Source organism: Xiphophorus maculatus, chromosome 1 (assembly GCF_002775205.1).
Source record: "Xiphophorus maculatus strain JP 163 A chromosome 1, X_maculatus-5.0-male, whole genome shotgun sequence".
In the NCBI taxonomy this organism is placed as follows: Eukaryota; Metazoa; Chordata; class Actinopteri; order Cyprinodontiformes; family Poeciliidae; genus Xiphophorus; species Xiphophorus maculatus.
The window spans coordinates 1,495,320-1,517,772 of NC_036443.1; the positions used below are offsets into that span (position 1 = coordinate 1,495,320).

General features: G+C 38.7%; 1 protein-coding gene and 1 long non-coding RNA gene across 7 annotated transcripts in view; one reads left to right on the forward strand and one right to left on the reverse strand.

Moving 5' to 3' along the window:
- The window catches only part of LOC102219691 (potassium voltage-gated channel subfamily KQT member 2-like), a 46,353-nt gene extending 29,027 nt beyond the window's left edge, over positions 1-17,326 (forward strand). Inside the window, exons 5-18 of one of the 6 annotated variants that reach the window (XM_023335877.1) lie at positions 100-225; positions 461-571; positions 1,034-1,129; positions 1,227-1,321; positions 1,837-1,896; positions 2,742-2,771; positions 5,354-5,523; positions 9,630-9,677; positions 9,941-9,958; positions 10,768-10,873; positions 11,881-12,012; positions 12,506-12,574; positions 13,267-13,360; positions 14,421-17,326. In XM_023335877.1, coding sequence (XP_023191645.1) covers positions 100-225; positions 461-571; positions 1,034-1,129; positions 1,227-1,321; positions 1,837-1,896; positions 2,742-2,771; positions 5,354-5,523; positions 9,630-9,677; positions 9,941-9,958; positions 10,768-10,873; positions 11,881-12,012; positions 12,506-12,574; positions 13,267-13,360; positions 14,421-15,287 — 2,022 coding nt within the window. In that variant the 3' untranslated portion in view covers positions 15,288-17,326. Of the gene's footprint in view, positions 1-99; positions 226-460; positions 572-1,033; positions 1,130-1,226; positions 1,322-1,836; positions 1,897-2,741; positions 2,772-4,509; positions 5,289-5,353; positions 5,524-9,629; positions 9,678-9,940; positions 9,959-10,767; positions 10,874-11,880; positions 12,013-12,505; positions 12,575-13,266; positions 13,361-14,420 lie in introns of those variants that run through there. The other 5 variants (XM_023335887.1, XM_023335881.1, XR_002752931.1 and 2 more) reach the window with 5 other exon arrangements.
- Positions 5,531-8,903, reverse strand: LOC111608967. The gene is made up of 3 exons (XR_002752935.1): positions 7,022-8,903; positions 6,749-6,815; positions 5,531-6,502 (listed from the first exon to the last, which is right to left on the reverse strand). It is a non-coding gene; the product is annotated as an uncharacterized LOC111608967 (long non-coding RNA).
- Positions 17,327-22,453: the final 5,127 nt, after the last annotated feature.

Here is a 22,453-nt window from a genome sequence, read left to right on the forward strand (position 1 = left end):
ATGTGCTGATTGTTTTACCAGTCGACAATAGCCTCCTGTCTTGATGCCACTTTATTGCTTTATGTCCCCTGATGCTCACCGTACTGTTTTCCCCTGCAGGAGCTCATCACAGCCTGGTATATTGGTTTTCTGTGCCTCATCCTGGCTTCCTTCTTGGTCTATTCTGTGGAAAAAGAGTCCAATGAGGAGTTTGAGACGTATGCTGATGCTCTGTGGTGGGGACTGGTAAGGCAGAATAACTGTGTTGTTAATATAGAGCTAAATGGGGCCATGACGTTTGTTCAATAGAAAAAAGAAATTGAAACTGAAAAAAGTTTGAAACAAAAAAATTGGAACTGAAAAGAAATGCTTTGAAACAGAAAAATGTGAATGATGTTTTACAAAGAGATCTCTTGATCAATATACTTGAATTAGATTGATATTTTTGTATTTTCCTAATTTATTTCTACTTTTTTCTTAGGTCACACTCACCACCATCGGTTACGGTGATAAAGTTCCTAAAACGTGGAATGGACGCTTGCTGGGAGCTGCATTCAGCATGATAGGCGTGGCTTTCTTTGCCCTTCCTGCTGTGAGTGTGTTGGTTTGTGGGGAAAGCTTTAAACCCAAACACTGACTGAGTTCCTGTTGATGTGATGCTGCTGCTTTATGTCTTCATTAAAGACCGCAGATCAAGTTCTGTCAAGGGCATTTCTCTGAATGTGCTTTCATGAAGGTTAAATTTCTTCCCAGAGTAAATCACCTACAGTTCCACTCATTTCAGTCCAGTACTTCAACATTTTTAGTATTCAGTTACATTCTATTTGTTTTTTTTTTTTTTGTCAACATAGACCCTTTTTCTTGACTAGTGTTCCTTCTCAAACCTTCTGAACCTTAAAGAACCAATTCATTTAGATTCATTACACTGAAACAGACTGTGTGACTAAATTTACTAGGTACTGAAGGTCGGACATGTTTTTGAGGAGTATAGCTGATTATTTCAGGGTGTAACGTTCTTCCTCTTTCAGATTAAACTCTATCTTTTTCTGATTAGGGGATCCTGGGCTCTGGCTTTGCCCTCAAAGTTCAGGAGCAGCACAGGCAGAAACACTTTGAGAAGCGACGTAACCCTGCAGCAGGCCTCATCCAAGTATCTGTCAAAGAAAATTTTCATCACAACATATTCAGACCAAATTTGGTGTTTTCTGCTTTCGGTTGAACGCTAAAGTAAAACTGTTTCACTGCAGGCTGCCTGGAGGTTTTATGCCACTAACCTCTCCCGTACAGATCTGCTGTGCACTTGGGATTTTTACGAGCAGACTGTCGCTGTTCCCATGTACAGGTAAGAGATGGCTTACAAGCACAGCTTGCTTACTCAGCGTTTTCTGAAAATCCTATTGTTTTACTGTATCACATTCTGCTACAATTATTGGTGTTGTAAGCACGGTAGAACGCAGACTATCCTTTTCCCATCCAGAGTCTTTCTGTGGGATCAGGTGTGGCTGCCTGTTCTCCCAGCGGAGCCTTGGCAGAGATATCTGTCTGAAAGACATTTTAAAAGACGATTCTCCCTACAGCCACTTTGAGAAATTAATTCGATGTCCAGTGCTGCAATGACTCAGCAAAAAAAAGAAAAAGCATTTAGCTTCACTTTCACACAACAGATTTATGACTTTCAAGGTGTGTTGGAAATATCTTGTGCTGTTTCTCACCTTAAATCGGAATTTGAGGTGAAAGGGTGACGGTTAGACGGCAGATTTGATGTGATAAGCTTGAAAGGACCCTGAAGGCAAGCTTTAACCATTTTAAATTGGTTAAACCATCCTCACAGATGCAATCCTATTTCTGTGTTCCTAGAATCATCCCACCGCTAAATCAACTGGACCTGCTGAGGAATCTGAAGGGAAAGTCATTCAGGTAGGAATATGATTTATGTATAATATATGTTAACCTGCCAGTCATGTTTCTGGACTGTGAACATGCATGACACAACATGTTAACTCCATGCGGTAAACGCAGGCTGGGATTCAAACTCACAACCTTCTTGTTGCTAGGCAACAGTGCTACTAGCTGTGCCACAGTATGTGAATGTGTTTAAGCATTTCACCTGTGTGTCTGTCAGTGAATGTGTAACTGGTAAAACTCATGCAGCTACTGCTGCCCCCTGCTGGTTGGCATGTGTTTCAGTGGAGACATCATTTACTCTGGAACATTTTGAAAATAATTGCTTTATTATTTGTAATACTGATATAAAATTTTCACTAAGGTATGGGCATATTATTTTTGGTTTTCATGGAAAGAATATGAATGCAGCTGGATGACTGGCAATTAATCTAATTATGATATTTGGTGAATTTCATGTTTACAAATGTAAATTTCTGTCATCATCACCCATTTTTTATAGTTTTGGTTAACTACATCAGACTATACTTATTCACTTTTTCCAAGAATACAAACCAAAATGCTGTAAGCAGATATGAATGTTGTACTCCTGGCACACTTTATTTCACGTTTTGTTTTTTCTTTATATTTGTAAACAAAGATGTTTTTTTCATTTAAAAAAATTCTTGCAGATTCACATGTTGTGCTGTTACTGCAGGAGATAAAATTTTCCTGGTCCAATAATTGATGTCCTCTTCATTTGTTTTTTCATTTGTAGTTCTAAAGAATCTCCACCCTAACATCATGGAGCAATGCTGATCAATCATTTACTAACACAGAGAAGCTGCAACTGATAGTTTGTGCCTTTTTTCTCCTTACAGGAAAGATTCTCAGGCAGAAACCTCACCCAGGTCTGTGAAATGATTCCTTTTTATTCTCATCTTTCACCTTCCTTTGGCTTCACTTCAACTTGGCTCTTAGATGCTGCTGAGGCACTCTTCTTGGGGGAGAGTGTGCGAAGTATATCTTGGTGTATGTGTGTGTGTGTAGGGTGTGTGTGTGTGTTGGACATGATCGTGGCTGAGCGATAAAAGTGCCTCCTTCAAGAATGGTCTTGCTGCATTTGCTCTCTCGCTCAAAGATCAGCTCACTCTGGCCTCTCACAGCTTTATGAGATATTCACAGGGTGACCAGATCCCGACGAACTCTCTGTGAGACTTTGTGTATGGAGGATGCGTAAGCAAGGCAAGGCAAGGAAAGTCTGAGAAAAATTTGTATAATAGTGCCATAGTGTGTTGCAGTTTGGCAATGACTTCAGCTGCTACGCTGAAGTAGCAGTTGTGTTGTCAGTTACAGACAAATGGCATCACTGGTAATACATTTTTATCTGTAGTTTGAAAATAATATTGAGCTCCTTTTATTGGGCTGCGGATACGGCTGTCACTTCTGTCTGCTTGGCACCTTGTTGAATCTACATGTTTACGACTTATTTTGAAGAGAGGAAGCAGATGTCTCCGTTTTTAGGAAGAGTCGACTAGTAAAGACCTCTGGTTGTTGTCAGCTAGCTTCTTAGCTAGTTCACAAGAGTTTGTTACCAAAACACAGAAGAAGTTCCCACCACTTCAAACTTTTTGATCTTGATAAAATAAAACCAGCGAAAGACAAGATACAAATGATTTTTGATCCCTATTAGAATATGGTTACAGACTAGCTGCTAGCAACACTGCAATTAGCATTTGATTTTTAACTTAAAGATAAACTAAAAATCTACTTTGCTATGTTCGGCCTTGAAAAAGAGATTCTTAATCCAATGGTAACTTCCCAGTAACTTCAATTTTTATAAAGTCAGAACCTGAGGACAAAATATTCCACAGTGATTACAGATTATGTAAAATAGAGTTGGTTGGTTTCTGAAATCTCTGATCAGATTTAATAACATTTAATAAGCTAATTTAATAACATCGCTAAAATCTCATCTTCTTCATGTGAATACAGTTCATCATCTCCCTTTATGAGTGGGTGCAAAACACTTTATTTAAAAAAAACCCATTAGCAAACAAAAACCAGAACGTGTGGCATGTACAGTATATGTATGCAGTCCTCTACAATCTGACACCCCTCAATAAATTTCCTTTTGTAAGTGTCGTCCTGCTGCGTTGCTTCTGATAGGTAGAAAATGTTGATCATTTCTGAAATTGTATGAGAAGGTATTAAACTGTTTTTCAGGCTCACATAAGAGGGGCACCTGGCCACCCTAAATATTCACAAAGAAGCTGCTCTTTGACCCCACCCCTCCAGCTTCCAGCATTGCCTCAGCACTATTTCTTTGGATCACTTTAAGAGCTGCGCTTGAACTGTACATCACTGTTTTTGGTCAAGAAAACATGTGAAATAATTGACGATGTAGTAACACTTTATCATAGCTAACCCCTTAGTTAGATAATTCCAATTTTGTTGAATACTGGAATGTAATTTAAAAAAAAACATAATGAAAATCATTTCAAAAGGGATAGTAAATTAAATTGAATTTTACACTGTGGTTATAGTAAAGTGTTACTGACATCATATTATGGCACACTCTGGTGTTTTTGTGACTGTCTCCACTGCTGTTGTATCTTTTTGTGTCTCCTCTACTGCCCACCACTCCAGTAGTGAAAATGCACACAAAGACAGACTTTGTGGGTGCTGCCCAAGAACTCTTAGGTATAGTTGCTGCACAGATACTAACAAGCTGCACTGCAAGTTCTTGTGTTTCCTTCATTCCCCACCTTGTTTCCTTCTTTCTTTGAACTAAAGCTAAACCGAGATGGCTCAATGATGAGTACACGTGCTTTTAGGTTAAGATTGGACTAGATGATTATAAGGAGGTAGAAGTTCTGTCAGCGATCTGTACATAAGAACCAAAAGCTATTCTCCCTCAGCCTTTCACGTGTTTCTTCCCCCTCAGAGGACATGCAGATATTCACCCTGTTTAGGTCCCTACCACTGTTGATTTATGGTTTTGTTTAGTAATGTCTTTATGCAGTTAATTTGCTTGCTGCCTTTTTTTTGCCAGATCAGCCCTTGTGAAACTCTGTTCAGCAGGCAGCTGCACACTGCTGAGTGCCTAACAGCTCCAGAGTATCTGACAGAGCATACAGTATCAGGGTGATTTATTTTTTGCATGATTAGTGTTAATTTTTTTTTTGCATAGAGTGAGACCACAGCTGCAACTTTGCTTCACATGCATGCCCGCTTGTAGCTTTCTTGCCTGACCCACTCAATGCTCCACTATGCTCGTATGTGGACATGGCTCCTTCTGCTGTAGGACTTTGGCCTTTTTGAGTTTCTTCTGAGGTAAGAAAAATTATCGCAAGTGCTAATTTATCAAAGGTTTTGCAAAAAACAACAAAGATAAATACATTTTACGTATATGCTTTTATTTGGGCATGATGTACAGCAATAAATCAGTCACATTCATTGAATATTCCTTCTTGTTACTTGCTCTGTGTAGCCGGAAACCCAGTCTGAAGGACAAGGTGTTTCCCAGTCCTTCCAAAGCCCCCGTGATTAAGGGAAAAGCCCCCTCTCCGGGGGCAGAAGACGGCGCTGAAGCCAGCCCAAGCAAAGGCACCAAAAGCTGGAGCAGAGTCCGGGGTGGTGCCTCTCGCCAAAACTCAGATGGTAAGAAAACAAAATGCAGTAAAACTGAATAACAAAGAGTGCAGCTGAGATGAAGATAGCATGCATGATTTTCAGTGATTTTTATTTAGATCAGGGGACAAAAAGTTATTGGTACTTTTTATCTTTTAAATGTGACCGATCTCATGTCATTATGAGACAATAAACTGTAGGTTTACAAAATATATGGTCTGTTTGTTTGAAATGGTAATTCTGCTTCAGTAGAATTTGAATTTGCAGAAACTGGTGATTTTCCAGACAAACAACATTTTATGAACCATGCAGCTGCTGTGAGAGCTGGTGGAGCCGGCTGCACAGTCTGAAAAACAAAAACAAATGGCCACTTCCTGTTGTCTTCTTCTTCATGGTTTTCCCCAGTAGTACATCCGGCTGTTGATCGCGTGCATTGTGATACGAAGAAAGTGTTTTGATCTTACTGAAAAACGTTTTATCAAAAAAATGTTATTGCCGTGTTCCCACAAAGCAAATATATTTTCAGAATTTCAGTTTGCCCAGTTTCATGGTCAATGGAAACGCAGCTACTGATGTTGGAGGAACTGGTTCAGGTGAAGAACATGTGGAGGCCAGACAACACCAAACCCATTCAGATGCTCCTTTGGTGCAATGAGTCATATTGAAACAGGAAAGTCCATCCTGGCCCTGTCTTAAGAGTCATGAAACTGTCTAAAATGACTGTGATGAAATATTAAAATTGCTCCTTGTAATGGAACCAAGCAGTAAAACCAACCTCTGAAAACAGCCCCTCATTACGCTCCTCTCTGCACCTAATGTTGCACTTGACACATTGCATTCAGGGTTATGTTGTTTATGTAACCGGTGTATACTATTAGTGTTCTTTTCTGATATCCTAGTCTTATACAGTCGGTTAACCTTGATGTGTTCTGCGTTGTGTTCAGATGGAGAAGGGAGTCAGACCACAGGAGTTGTTGGTTGTTCTTTAATGCAGGTTGCTGGCAGAGGCCTGCACAAATAGAAATAAAAATGCCCTTTAACATGCAGCTCTTCCATTCACAGGGGTTGGAATTCCCCTCTTCTCAGGCAGCCTAGCGCCAACTCAAGCTAGTACAGTACTATTGTTCTCATAAAGAAATCCACAATAATAAAAAAGGTAGATTTCTTGTAAAATAAAAATAAACTCTGAATCAGATGTTTTGTTCCCTAAATACAACCAGCTTAAACATTGTAGAACAGAACCAAATACACATACCTGCACAAATGGAAATAAAAATGCCCTTTAAGATGCAGCTCTTCCATTCACAGGAGTCGGAATTCCCCTAGCAGACAAACACATGGAGAAACCCTGTGACTAACTAACAACAATATCTGCTCTAACATTTAAGAAAAAAATTCTTAACTTGTCAAAAAGAATGCTCCTCTGTATGTGTTAAAACAAATTAACATTCACAGCTGCATGCACTTACAATTATTTTATATATTTCATAAAACGCGAAAGTAAACAAAAGCAAAGAAAATTTCCTACCTCTTCGCAGGCAGCCTAGCGCCAACTGAAGGTAGTACAGTGCTGATGTCATAAGACAATCTCTTAAAGTGACAGTACAGGTACTAGTGCTTATCAAAATAAGTAAAATAATAATATTCTTAAAATATAAGAAAGAAATAGGATTCTTCAGTGTTAATCAGGATTTGGTGAAATTTCAAACATTATAATAATAAAAAATTAAAGCACATTTTCTAAAGTTGTTACATTTACCTGACAACTGGTTCACCCAGGCTCAAAATTACTAAGGAGAGAGAGGTGTGATTTGTCACTTCACAGGTCACCTTTCATTGCTTTATAGTGCAGCTGGAGTGTGCACTCTAAAATATCACTGCCCTTTGGATTGTAGTTAGTGATGAAACGTCTGGATGCTGGAGACACGCTGAAGTCCACTGAACTCCTGATCATGAGCCATTCTTAACCAAATGTTTGTAGAAGCAATGCCTGGGTGCTTTATTTTAAATGCATACCCTTGGAATTGTATTAAGACCATTTCAATTCAATTATCTGGAGCGGTGTCTAATGCTTCTGGGGGTATTGTGCATCTTAGCACACAGAGGGAGACAGAACAAAATGCAGTGGCTGGAAACAACGTCTGGCCAAAGAGATCAAAACGTCTACAGCAGATTGGCAAACCTGTGAGAATTAGCAAAGCAAATACAAAGAACAGGTCACTCAGACTCCATGTGTTGTTCAAAACTTAGAGGGTTGTATCCAATCATTGAAAAATAAAATATAATCTATTTCATTGAGGAAAATAAAGGCATAGCATGACCGTTTTATCCCGTTCAGTCTAATAAGAATCTATTTCAGTCTAGCCAAGCATATGAGTGAGATAAAAGATAAAAGTCCTTCTTATCCATATGAAAGATCTTCTAAAATGGCTCAAGTTCAGAGTTCAAATCAAAAACAGCAACTAAACTGAACTTCTGGTTCAATGCTGTGGCAGTCACTGTTTCAGTGTTTTCATAACTGAGTAAGATTCATTTTTTTAGTCCTTTTCAAAAAGTGAGGTATGTCAGATAAGAAAGAGAATATTCCTGGACTGTGACTTGTTCTGCTCTCCAAAGCCGTGAAGGAAACCAAGGAACGTAATGAAAGTCTTCCTGTTATTGTTGTGGGTTCATCTCATCGTTCTCAATGGTTGACAACGCCGGCTCCGGACCTCATGTGGCTCTTTGGCGCTTCCACAGCTTTGGACAAATATTACATAAAAATAACTATACATTTAATGAAAATCTCAGTTTTAACAGTTATCTTGGTTTTGGTGAAATATCTGCTTTGAAAATCCATAACAGAAGGGCACAAATGGAACAAATATTATTTTGTCATAAATCTGCAAACTACATCCTTGTCTTCATTTTCAGTAAATATTGAATGCAACATTCAATAAAATGCATTTGTTTTCTTACCAACTAATTTTTTTCTGTCATTTTCTTATAGCCAACAGTAACAACAAAAACAGTTATGTGTGAAACATTATTAAGTTATTATTACCTTAATAAGGCCAAAGACAGAGGCGTGGTAACGAGCCATTCATTTGATTCAGGTGTGTTGGAGAAGAAATGTTTCTAAAAGTAGCAGCATGGCAGTGGGTCCACTGGACCTGACCTCCTCTATTTGACATGTTTCTCTGCTTCAGCTCACCTGAATCTACTGATGGCAGATTAACAGGCTGAATCAGGAGCAGAGAAATGTCTAAAACATGCAAGGCACCGCGCCCGGAGGAGCCTGCTGTCTAAATATCAACTCCAAACTGATCTAAATTAGTTTATTCTTGAGAAATGGGCACATTGTTATTAAAAACTTTCTAAACATTAACATTGACCTTTTCACGTGGTTCTATTGTTGCATCATTTGTTGATCTAGCTGGAAAAAAATTCTACTTTTTGTCTTTTCTTGAACATAATAGAACTATATTATTATTTTTAAAATAAAAAGTTTATTGTTTATTAATGACTGAATAATAATAATAAAAACTCATACATTTGGATTAATTTTTCTTGATTGAAGTATACCAAAGTCGTACTAAACTGGCATGTTAAAACATGAATACTTATGTTTTTTTACATCACTGTATATGTTACATTGTAAAACTCACGAAACTATTGAATGGACATGCAGAAAAACTATTGAGAAAATTTGTCATTTTAATGTATTTAATTTTTTCACTTGAGCACTCATGCCACCCCACTGGCCTTTCCGCCCTGAGAGTTCAGCCATATCAGAGTTAACAACAGTTCATTGTTTTACCAGCTCAAACCAGGAAGCTGTGGACACAGCTAATGGATTATATTATTCTGTCTGTTTAGATCTGAAACCCCATTAGAAAAAGTAATCTTCCTTTAAATTAGACATAAAATATTAATTATATTATGATGGTCTATAATTTTTCAAAATTCACAGCTTCAGAAAAATGTTTTCCAGGTTAAAGACTAAAATGGCTGTTTGCTACACTTTACATCCATGCATCATCCACGACACAAATCTAGAAAGTTTCTTCATCATCTCTTTACGTTTTCTGTTGAACAGTTTGAACCAACTCTCATCAGCTGTATGTTTTCTTCTTTCACCTCATGACTTGTTAAAGTGCTGATTGAAATGCAGGATGAAGACTTTGGACTGAAGAGTTCTCCAGGTTAGACAAGTCACCATGAAAATGGCTTGAGTTTTTACCTCTGATTTAATCTGTAAGTTTCTTTAGTATGCAATGTTTTGTAAATTTATACCAACCAGTTGGTCGCCATAAGACAGAAGAGGCAATTTAAACTTGAAGCAGAAACTATTTAGTGGATCCACATGCATCCATGTTTACAACAGATTTGTCTATCATTGTCATCCAACTACAGAATCCATAACAAATCTTTTCCCCTCATGTCTCTCCTCTTTTTCTCTTTGCAGCAATTGAAGGTTTAATAAGTAAGATATTGGAAGTATTTTTTATTGGTTGGCTTTTACAGAGAAACTATATTTATATATATATATATAAACAACAAGAAAAAAATTGGCTTTACCTGTTTCTGAGAAAACTGCATGCTGAAATTTGTTGACTTGACATGAACCCCTCTATAATTTTCTATTATGTTTATTTTCTCCTTGTTTTCACTGTAGGTTGTAAAGCATGAGTATATCTGAGAGCATGGTATGATTTTAATACCTCTACTCAATATTGAAAAACACACATTTATGAAGCTTGTTCTCCCCCCAACCCCCACAGCAAACGGAAAATAAGCTAACAGAGGGTTCAAGTCAAGCATTAAGACAAACTCACACAGATTTGTAGTCAAAAATCCAGGTTTATTTTGCATGAAAAAGGACCCATTTTCACCACAAAAGTTTCAGCTTATTTCTGCAGTTAGGTCTTGACACCTTTATGACACCTTTAGCATGTTTAGCTTATCCCAGTGGCTAAGCTAAACATGTGAAATCCAATGCTGACTATGCTAATCCAATAGTTGGTGGTGGGAAGAGAGTACATGTCATTAAAGGTCTCAGTAGCTTCCTTTATCACTCCAGCTCTATCCTTCAATTCTGCTCCACATGATCATTTACTCTGTGGTTCTCCTCAAAGCTCGCGCATTGCATTTACAGCAGGCTAACTGGCTTAACACCAAAGTGTAACCTGTAGGGCTAAGGATAAAAGCAAGAGCCACGCTTTGCTTCTGTTGCTCGTAGTCCACATGCGAGAAAAGGTAAAAATATTCCCTCTGTTTGTCTTTGCTTTCCAGAGGCGAGCCTCCCCGGAGAGGAAATTGGTGATGATAAGAGCTGCCACTGTGAGTTTTTCACCCAGGAATTACCTCCAGGACTCAAAGTTACTATTAGGGCTATTTGGTAAGGATCTGTTTCCTTAGCATTTTATCTAGACTTTTAACTGCTAACAAAACAGGCTAATAATAGTTGTGGTGGGATTAGATCAAAAAATTTTAATTGAGTTAATAGCAGGATCTGTAATTCATTAATCAGCAATTAATTGCATTTTAATCAAAAACCATATATTGACAAAGTAAGCAATGTTTTCACTTTATTGAATAAACAGACATATGAATAAAACAACAAAGATGTTCATTGTTTTTAATCTGTTATATTTAAGTTATTTAGCCATCAAATTAGTTCTGTTATACCCATTCAGATTTCAGGAAGTTTGATAATTCATGCAACTTCTTTGAAAAAGTACTTCTTTAGAAATGTGTGCTGTCGATGCTGACATTAGTGCTGGGGACGTTTGTGCTGCTTCAACATGTTTATCATTGAGTATTTTATGCTTGAATAGTTTTGTAGGCCAGCTCCTTTTAGTAGAACTTGTACACAGTAACAGTCTTCTTCAGCGTTCCATCAGATTGTCTTTTCAAGCAAAAATTAACCACAGTGAGGCAAGCAAAGCGGCTTTGTTTTCCATCCATGTTGTCTGCGGATGTCTTGTACGACAGATTTACGGGCATACTAGAAACAAGTGAATACAAGGGTTCTGGCTCTTCACTTTTGTACATAAAAAAAAATGTGATTAATTTAATTTAAAATGTTTACGTGTTAAGATGTATGTGATTAATTGATACATATTAACACATTAGAGTCCTGGCCTTAAACATTAGACATTGGTAGATTCCTATCACCAGCCTGATGTCCCTTCCGGTTCACCCCTGTCCATTAAAACCCAGTCTGAACTTGGTGGTCTCTGCTCTGATTAGTTTTTCTCATGTTTGAAATAAATGACTTCTTTCAGTCCAAACACAAACAAAAGTTCAATCACACCTTTAAAGCTGGTCACTTTAAATATATTGATATTTTGAATAGCAAATAATTTCACGTGGTTTGTGAAAACAAGGTGTCATCCCCCACAGCGTCATGAAGTTCCTGGTGTCAAAGAGGAGGTTCAAGGAGAGTCTGCGGCCTTATGATGTGATGGATGTGATTGAGCAGTACTCTGCAGGTCACCTGGACATGCTGTGTCGCATTAAGAATCTGCAGTCCAGGCAAGTACATGTTTTACTCTGTGGGATACTTGTGTGAACATGGTTGAAATCTGGACTTCACAGCAGATACACACATGTTGTGATAAACAATCGCCATTGACCTGCCTGTTTCATTTGTCCAGCTACATGTGCTGTATTCAGATCTGTATCTGCAGCTTTTATCCAGCACCACAGTACAGTTCACTCCTTCACAAAAGTATCCAATGTAACATTGTTGTCTTTTTGTTTCGTATCAATTTTATCAGCCTCCTCAAAATCCTGACGCCCCGAAGGTCTAACATCCACAAAAAATATATTCCAGCAGTGAAATGCATACACTTCATCCATGCAGCAAGTCAGACTCACCGTGTGCCTGCGTGCATGGGCGTGTGTGTGTGTGTGTGTGTGTGTGTGTGTGAGAGGAATATATTAAAACTTGTTCTTCATAGCTAATGTGATTCACACGTTGCTTCACTTTGCATTGCACTCATATCGTCTCTGTGTGCCTTGCCAGGATAGATATGATTGTGGGGCCCCCTCCCCCAACAACACCGCGCCATAAGAAGTCCACTGAAGGTCCTAGGTTAGGTTAATAGACTGCACCTTTAGACCATTTATCAGCATTTACTCTCTGTGTACCATAGCTCAAATATTGGAGCAGTTACGTGCTGCATTATTATTTTGACTGATGAACCCCTTTTGAGCTTCAGCTTCTTGATTTGTCTCATTACATTACCAGAATAACAAATTTGCAGCTTTATAAGGTCAAATATACAGTTTTCTTTGTTATATTTTACAACCTGCCACCAATAAGAGGAGGAGATACAAACCAATTAGTTTAAACTAATACTTACATATCTTAATGAGCCACAGCCAATGGCCTCACTCAACAGGGGTTTGAAGTGCTAGATGCTTGTTCTCCCGGAGAGACAGATGAAAAGATTCCCCCCATAGGATGCAATGGAAATGAAGCATGACCAGCACCGCAGAGGCATGCCCAGTGATGCATTTTGGCCTCAGACTGAATATGTCTTGCAGGCTTTATTCATACTTTGTCTCATAATGCATGGATCCACACATTTCATTGAAAGCTTTTTAAAACGCCGTTATTTACGTGGAGCTTGAAGATGAAATTCCTTTCTCATTTTCTCATGTCAGACTCATGCACATCTTTGCATTTTTAACATTTTTAATGGTAAATTTCTGAAGTTTTCTGGCTGACATGGAAATGTTTGTTTTATCCCATCTGACTAAAAGTTTTTTTTAAAACCCTAGAGTTGACCAGATCGTTGGCAAAGGCTCCAAAGTGGATGGAGAGGGAGTGGAGGACCAGAGCATGATGGGACGACTTGTCAAAGTGGAGAAACAGGTGGGCGTGTCCCAACTGTCCACCAGTACAGAGACCGTCTACACAGTTCATTGTGAAAGTATTCATACCGTTTAAACTTCCCCATATTCTGTTATATAATGCCGATAAACATCGCTAAGTCCAGCGGATTGTGTGACATGGCTAAAAAATTTTTCAGTATTTATAAATTTAAAGAGGCAGTATTATGTAAAGTTGACTCTTCATCATACATCATAATTTTATTCCCTCATTAAAAACATACTGGAGTCCATGTTTGAGAAATGCTTGACTCTCCCATGGCAACCATTCAGGGTTGCCTAAACGCTAGCTCCTACAAAGCACCGCCCATTTACAAAAAACTTCTCCTCCTTGGAGCTTCACCCAAGCTTCCTCTTGCCCCACTCGGCTACTCCAGACTAGCGACAGCAGCAATCAGCAGACACCTGGTGGAACTGCTCTGCTGATCTCATCATACGAGCTAGTTCTCCATGAAGCACTGGTAAAAATGTTAACACTTTATGGAGGAATGTTGCTGTGACGTGGTGAAGGCGAAGTGTCAGAAAGAGCCTCTGTCTCTTAACCCTTTGGAGTCTTGGGTCTAAATGGCCGTTTTGGTCTAATTTTGAATTTACCCTTATATTTTCACCATAAAAACTATTTACCTTACCTTGTTTGGTATCATTATTTTCAGAACATCCTGGATGGATGGATGGATGGATGGATGGATGGATGGATGGATGGATGGAAACTTTGTGATTTTACAGTGTTTGTTTCATTTTGACAAAATTTATTATCACATTGGAGCAAAAAACACACACAGAAACATGACGTCATGCCCGCCACAGGGCGGGCGTCGACCTCAAAGGGTGACAGAGGCCCAATTTCTAGGTGTGAAATTACAAAGTCAAATATAAGTAATTTTTGATATATACAGCATTTTTGTAACTGAAGGTAACATAGGTACTTGACAAAGTGCCATTTTAGAGTATGGCACATTGCCCCTTTAAGAAGGTATTTGTTGGTTACCTTGTTCCAATTCTGAGTTGTAATATTTGTGTTGTTTTTTTTCTTCTTCCTGTAGGTTTTTTGCATGGACAGGAAACTTGATTTCCTGGTCAATGTGTATGTTCAGCGTATGGGCATCACTCATTCAGAAACAGAGGCCTTTTTTAACTCCAAGGAGCCGTACCCAGCACCGCCTTACCACAGCCCGGAGGAGACCAAGGAAGAGAAGGACGAAGATGATGCGACCAAGGTGGAAAAGAAAGCCAACACGTGTTCCGCCATGGCAGACGTCTCCCGTTCTGATAGGTCTCTGGAAAAGAAAGATCCTTTACTCGGTCAGTCCGTGGCACGGTCGGTTGGCACTCCATCCGGCAGCAACAGCCGCCCCTCCACTTCCTGGCAGCACCAGCTGCAGCACCCCCTCAGCCAGCCTGCCTGGGGCAGCAGCATGGCCAACACCCCTTCGCCCATCTTAGCCGCCGGCGACCAGTCACCCCCCGTCTTCCGCTTGCCTCCGCCGCCCGCACCGACACATGACAGGTCATCCTCGGGTGCATGTGGGAGCGGCAGGGAGAGCAGCTCTCAGGGCAGGCGACGCCACAGGAGGCACAGGTGTCAGCACGACCCCACGGTCGTGGAGAGTGACACCTCCCTCTCCATCCCGTCTGTTGACCACGAGGAGCTGGAGCGCTCCTTCAGCGGGTTCAGCATCTCTCAGGCGAAAGAGGACTTCTTTGGGCCATCTTTCTTTGCGGGTTCAGGAGGAGGAGGAGGCGGTGGTGCAGCGGCTGAAGCTGTAGGCGGACGCTCAATCTGCGCCAGGGTCCGACCGTTCATAGCCGAAGGGGAGTCGGATACTGACTCAGACCTGTACGCTCCGTCGCCGCTGTCCTTCACCGGAGAGACATCCTGTGGCGAGAGGGGCTGGCTTGGGTTGAAGTAGCCCAGAGGAATACTCTGCTCAGGCTGGAGATGACACATCAGTGCCAAGACGAGATCATCAGACCTCCTGTCCAACCGGCTTACCATCCACTATGATGATGCTTTAGACAATTCTGAGTGGATTCACATGAGCGGCCGCGCTTTATGACAAAGGTTATATTGGTACAAGTTTTCAGAAGGTTTCAGATAACCTTCGAAAAATCAGAGGTCATGTTTTCTCACTTTTTCTGTTAATAATCAAACATTTCACTAGCACTGATTACTGACAGTTGCTTCATATATTTTGTGGAATTTAAAATATTGGATTAACGTTGAGGCCCCATCAATACCAACACCGATTTTTGGTAAAAAGATAATGTTCAACTGTTCTGGCAGTACAAATCCAGAACTGCCACAAATTTAAAATTTGAAATTTCCATTAGTGCTTTAACTCGATATTTGGAGATTATTCTAACATCTTCCTCTGTCCTCTCTAATATTTCTTCCTTATAAACTTCAAGTGGAATTCTAAACGTTGTAAGACTGAGAGCAAATGGTAGCCAGTGTCAAGGTTTGAATTTGGATGTGTTAATGTTGATATTATTGCCCCCTACTGGCACAGCTGAGGTACTACAGCGTTTTTGACTGGAATCACAGATCACAAATGCTGATTTTTTTTTCCCATTAGTTTATAAAATTACGTGGAAAAGTGAAGACCAGGCATAAGATTGATGAACATTTTATTAGGTAAAGAGTGAAATATATACCGTTTGCATTCTGCTGATATCTGAATATGATTTAGATTGTCAAAGATTTTTAAATCTGTGGTTCATAATACCACTTTTTATGTTAAAAACATTTTGCATTTGAAAAAAAAATACTGAGAGTTTGTGTAATGCAAAGTTGTTAGCATAACAAGCGTAAACCTCTATATCTTTGAATGACTTGAGGTATTATGATGCCAAACCTGTTGCTATGGTAAATGGTTAGATTCTTGCAGAGTAAAAACAAATATGCTTGCTTACAACATGGTTAATTCAGCCTGCAGTAAATAGAAAAAGACAAAGAAGCAACTCCCCTTAAAGTAATACCAAGCGATAAAACAGAGTACCTCCTGCATGGCATGTTAAACGGTTGATTTTAGGACTGTTAGATAGACTATAAACCAAAGCAGCAGCAGCAAAAAAGTCACTTCAACTACATTATTTCCTGTTCTGCAGAGACAAAGGGGTGCATAAAACATGAAGTATATGCACCACTCGTGATATGCATGCACGAGTGGTTTCAAGCTAGCGTTTTTAATGCTCCTAAAAGGCTTTGCTTGATTTCCAATCATGCAAATGCTGCTTGAGCTTGCAAAATTCAAAAACCAACACAACATTTTTGGGCATACTTGAGTGCAATGTTAAATATAACCAAAAAAAGGGCTGAGTTTGATGCAGCTTGTAGATTTTTCTGGGTTTTACACCAAATACATCCTTGGAGTTGGATTGTGTAACTTTACTCAGACATGATGGTGGTTATCCTGAACTGCATTGATTTTCCCAGTAAATTTTCTTTTGCTACTTTGGTTCTGCAACAAAAAAGGAAATGCAATAAAGAAGCAAACAGTGCAAATGAGAACCATCTTTAAACACTCAAAGCCTTATTTTCAACCGGCTCCATTTTATAGATAAATCAATTATTTCATTTTTTAATGTTTTGTAAAAGAGGTGACAGTTGATCTTCAGTCAGTCTGATTTAAAAAAACAGATTAAACATTTTCATTTCAATTCAGTTCTAACATGCAGCATTTAATAACAGCTCCTATTTGTTAGAACCAACATTTTAACATGAATACTCTAACATGAAAATCATATCAAGAATTATCATTTATTAGAGACTGTTAGTACAAAATCCACATTTTACCAAAAGAAAAATAAAGACAGAAACCTGCAGGCATGTTTTTAATAACAAATGGATTAAATCTAAACGGTTTTGGAGGCCAGAGAACGGGTTCAAGTTCAACACGATGTAACTGCTGCACCATCATCTTCTTCAAGAATAAAACTTTGTACATTACTGAAAAGTTTGAGTTTTATTGCTTCTGCTTTAAATATTTGAACGATAAATGCCTATTCACAAAGACGTCTCCATGGTGCAATAGCGGAAATGTTTCACTAGATGGCGACAGAGAACATAACTTCGAACGGTACCTGCAGAGCAAAAAGTCTAACTACGAATAACATACTGTATTTTGCAGTATTGTAAAACCTCATGTTGAGTCATTCTGCAGACTGCAGATGAACAGAATATGAAACCTTAGTGGTCTGGAACAGTTCTTCCGTTCATTGCCTACGATACGCAACTCTTTGGGAATCAGCTTGCTGGAACTAAAATTAAATTTTCCTCTGTATTTTCACCAATTTAATTAAAGATACAGTAATGCTCTGGTGGAGACAAAAATAATAATCTCTTCTCAGTTTAGGAGTCGTTCTTTTTTTCTGCTTGACTGGTTCGTTAGTTAGAATGCAATGTTTTCCAAAAGCATTCACACTTGAACTTTTTCCACATTTAGTCACATTACAAACTTCAGTATAGAATAGAATAGAATTACTTTATTCATCCCAGCAGGGAAATTATTTAATATTTTATATTTTATGTAGTGCTGTCAATCGATTAAAATGTGTTTTAAAAATCAGATTAATCGATTAATAGATATTTTTGTGACACGCATTAACTATGAAGTGGAAGGAAAATTATGCTCAACTTAAAATCCCACAAACCGTTCAGTCCATCTTCCAAAAACTGACACAGTTTGGCACAAACTGCAAACATAAACTTCATTAATTGAAGCAGCAAGCAGAGCTCTGAATCAGCTGCAGAGATTCACAGCTCAGTAGTGAAAATCTGTTCCTTTAAATCTGGACCAAAACCTGTCAGGAGTCGGTGGAGGAGCTGAGACTAATGTGGAGGTTTACCTTCCAGCCCTAGACATACAACCAGAGGTTGCAATGGAACATTTCAATATACATCAATGCATATTGAAATGTTAGAATGGCCTAGTTCAAGTCAAGACCTCAAAGTAATTGCAAATTTGTTTTATAAACTGATGTTCACAAATGATCTCCATCTAATCTGAACAAGCTTGAGCAATTAAAGAAGACAGCTGAGTCAGTCTCTAGATGTGTTGAGGTTGAAGGCGTGCCCACCCTTTTAACACTTTATTTGTTAAAGTTTTGAATACGCGGCATCATTTTCCTTCCATATTACATAAAAGCCTTAATGATTTTTTGATTTCTATTACTGTTGTAGGTAAAAATAATAAATGATTCAAGGCCAGGATCATTTTTGTAGCTTAACAAACAGACAAAACATGCCTTTCAAATGACCACACTCTGGATTGAAAATAAGATTTAAAATAATTTCTAAGAATAGCTGATTTATCCAGAGAAGGCCTGAAGAGTCTGGTTTCTTGGAGGAAACATTATGTTTTATGCCACCGTCCACTAAAGGACAAACTGTGCATATAAACATTAATATTAATATCTTACTGAAAAACAAAACACCAGGAAGGGGTTTTTCTTTTTAACAATCCTGACAGGGACAGGTTCAGGAATCAACAAAGATGCCATTTAAAAATGACAAATGATCCCTGTCATAAATATGTGGTTCAAAAGGTTTTTAATGAGACGTCACAGAAAGAGTTGACCAGAGTGATCTGTGACTGTACTACATAACATAACAATGCCCTACCTTTGCCTATTGCTGCACAATACCAGGCCTCTGACTGAAAATAGATTTGTTTATGATAACCTACATGGTTATCATATGCAAGAGAATTTTACATCCAATTCCTGCATAGGTAAACCTTCAGCTACCTGTATATGTTTGTGCAACGTATGTGTGTGTCAGCGTGTCGGCATGTGGAGGTGCGCACACGTGTGTTTAATCAGTGTTGTTATGCAGCGACAGAAGACTGAGGCCTTTCTGATGGATGTGAAGGGTAAGCAATCAATGAAACCGTTACAGTCCTGAGAGAAGTCTGTCAGGACCAACAGAGATCTGATAAATATCCAGTGGAAACAGACTGACAGGATGCATGTTGATACAAACTCTATGTTTTTTCCTGCTGTTTTTTAAAAAAGCCAATTTGTTCTTCCATTACCACCTTTTAGTCTTTCACTTCAGAGACGAAAAGACTGCAAAACCAAATTAGCTCAGATCAAACCGAGAGCTTTAATATTAAAAGCCAATCTGCTTTTCCAGACAAGTGGAGGAAATAACTGGATGTCCTTGATTTCACTGGTGTTTGTTCTCAGCTCTGCTGGTTTCCATGTAAACACTTTCTTTCTGAATTTCTGAATGGTGTTGGGTTAAAATCACCAATAAGTCTTCAGTGTCCATGGAGGACAAACCCAGACAACTGACCTTCCTTCCCACTCAGCATCAGGGCCGGCACGGTCATTAGTGCTGGAAATAATATCGGCCAGCATAAATCTCAATTACAGCCATTACACAGTGGCTGCATTTCAGAAAAAAAGCCTTTGGAGGAGACAAGAAGCAATCTGTAATGCTTTACTGATATGTGACTACAGAGGAATAGGACTCTGTATATGAAGCTGTATATAATAAACATGAATTCATGCACATAGAATTATACTGTGACATATAGGAAACACAGCTTTTATGAAGGGATTTATACTACTATAAATGTTTCTCCTCAGGTGTAAAACTTAAAGAGTAAAAGATTCTGGAAGAATAAAAGTATTCCAGTCGTGCATCAACAGTATTTAAAAAAACACTCATGCTGGCTGATCTTCAAAGCTTTTACCAGAACCAATGCGACCCAGCCGCTTATCGGGTCAGAGAGAAAGCACCACTATTTTATTGACGCATAGAGACTGGAAAAATCAGCTTCATTCATTAGTTTGGACTGCAGAGTCACTGACTGGCTGTTTGTAAGGAAAACTAAAGAGTCATATAGGTTGCCTGTTTACGTTCATTATTACTGTGATTTATGATCGTTTAGGGGTTTTTTTTTAGCACCTTTTACACATCAGCAATGACAAACCATACAACAGTTTAAATTATTTTCATGAAAATCACTTTCAGGTGTATCCCTTTACATGTAACATCAGCACACATTACATATAAAGAGAGCATGCAGAGTAACAACTGCTTTGACAGCAATAAAGACAAATGTATTTTTTTCTTCCTTTCAAACACTGTCTCTACAGCTATGCCACACATATCAAGACATTTCACATTTCTAAGTCTTTTAGTCTCTGATCTTCACTGCTTTTATTTTCAGTTTTAGCTATCATATGGCCCAATGTCCAACAGAAAAAACTATTAGCTGTTACTGACATTTCCCTCCTCAGTCTTCTCTCTTGTCTATAGTTGCTTTTTATTTTCTAATCTTCAGTAAGGATCTACCCCAAACAGACTGTTCTGCCCTTTGCCAGTGAGCTGACCCAGCTCCTCTTATCACACCTGCCCCTGTTACTTGAATTAGCTCCAGTGTATAAATGACCTCAGTAACTGTTCCTGCTTGCTGAAACCAGCTGTTGTCCTTTGGGATTCAAATCATCTCTTTGGAACGGAATCTCTGTTTCTTGATGTTCTTTACTTTGACTCTGCCTCTCAGTGTCTGTTAGATCTTTGCATGTTATTTGCAGACTTATGCAATGTTAGCTATTCAGAATGAACACACGATTTAGCTTGATGGTTCAAATGTATATGACTTGCTACTTATGCTGCATTTCAGACACCTGGGAAATAATTTGTTCAGTTACAGGCGCTATGTGTAAAATTGATTTTAGATGGACTCTTACATGTGAGTCTTGTAAAATAAACATGTTTTCATCACAGCTTGATAATGTTGAAACGTAAAGTCAACCTTAGAAGTCATAACTGAGGGTAGATTAACTTGCTGCCTCTACAAGTGAGCATGTTTTTTTTGCTTGGACAGAGAAAAGGCAAAGAAACACCACTGCTTTATTCTAACTTGCTAGCTTGTCTAGCATGCTAATTTCTTTGCTCACTAACAAGTGTAGCTAACTTGTCATTGAGAAAATCAGTTAGCATCTCCAGTAATTTTACATAGTGGAACAGGAACAGTCTAGTTGAATGTTCTGTCATTCCCAGGTCTACATTCAAAGGTTAACAAGCAGCTTCACCTCAGATGTCCACAGAGGAAGTACAGCCAAAAATTAAATTCAACTAAGAATAGCACTACTTCTAGATATAGCCATCCAAGAATGACAAAAAGTATTTGGTAAAAAGGCGACTGAAGTACTACTGATCAAATACATCAACCATTTGACATCTAAAAATTACATCATCAGATGGACCAAAAATAAAGTTACATACAACTTTTGTTATTTTAATTATCAAAAGGGAAATAATTGTTATAAGTAACTTAATTGCAAAATAGCAAAATCAGGCAAAAAATCTGTTTTCCAAATCAATTGTTTCATTGTAAAATTTATGAAACTAACAAAAACTGAAGATATGTGTGTGGGGGTGCGCATGCGTGTGTGTGGTGTATGTGTGAGAGTGTTCTCTTGATCAACTGTGACACTTCCACAATCCTCTCTATTAATTAGAGGGCCATGCAGGAGACATTCTGCAAAGTTTTAGTGGCGTTCATGTTATACAAGCTGAAGATGTTTTGCAGGGAACAAATTTGATTCAAAACCAAGAATGACTTGAACACATAGCAGCACCTGAATGCATCCTGGGGTTTGGACTGTACATTATCTATAAGGTGTGTTTCTGCATAAAGGTCTTTCACATTAATGAAGTGTTACAGGAAGTCAGTTAAAGAATGAGCAGAGATGTTGAGTCCATTAGGGTCGTTCAGCTCACACTGATCTAACTCACTACATTCCTTCTGCAAGGAGAACGCAAAATAATTCAACTCAAAGCAAAGACGTCCAGTCAAGATGTTTCTTATGTTTCTCAGAAAGAGACGCATGAGGAGAATTAGGCTGCATTCACACTGCAGCTTGAGGTGACCCAATTACGATTTTTTGTCAAATCGGATTTTTTTGCCGTGGCCGTTCACATTTCCATTTGCGACCTGTATGTGTTCTGCAGTGTGAAAGGGCAAATGAACTGAAAGTGTCCCGCATGCGCAGGAGAGGGCGCAATAATGTCAGCGTTCTCAGTGTTATCCCAACCGCCATAAAAAGAAGTGCTCAG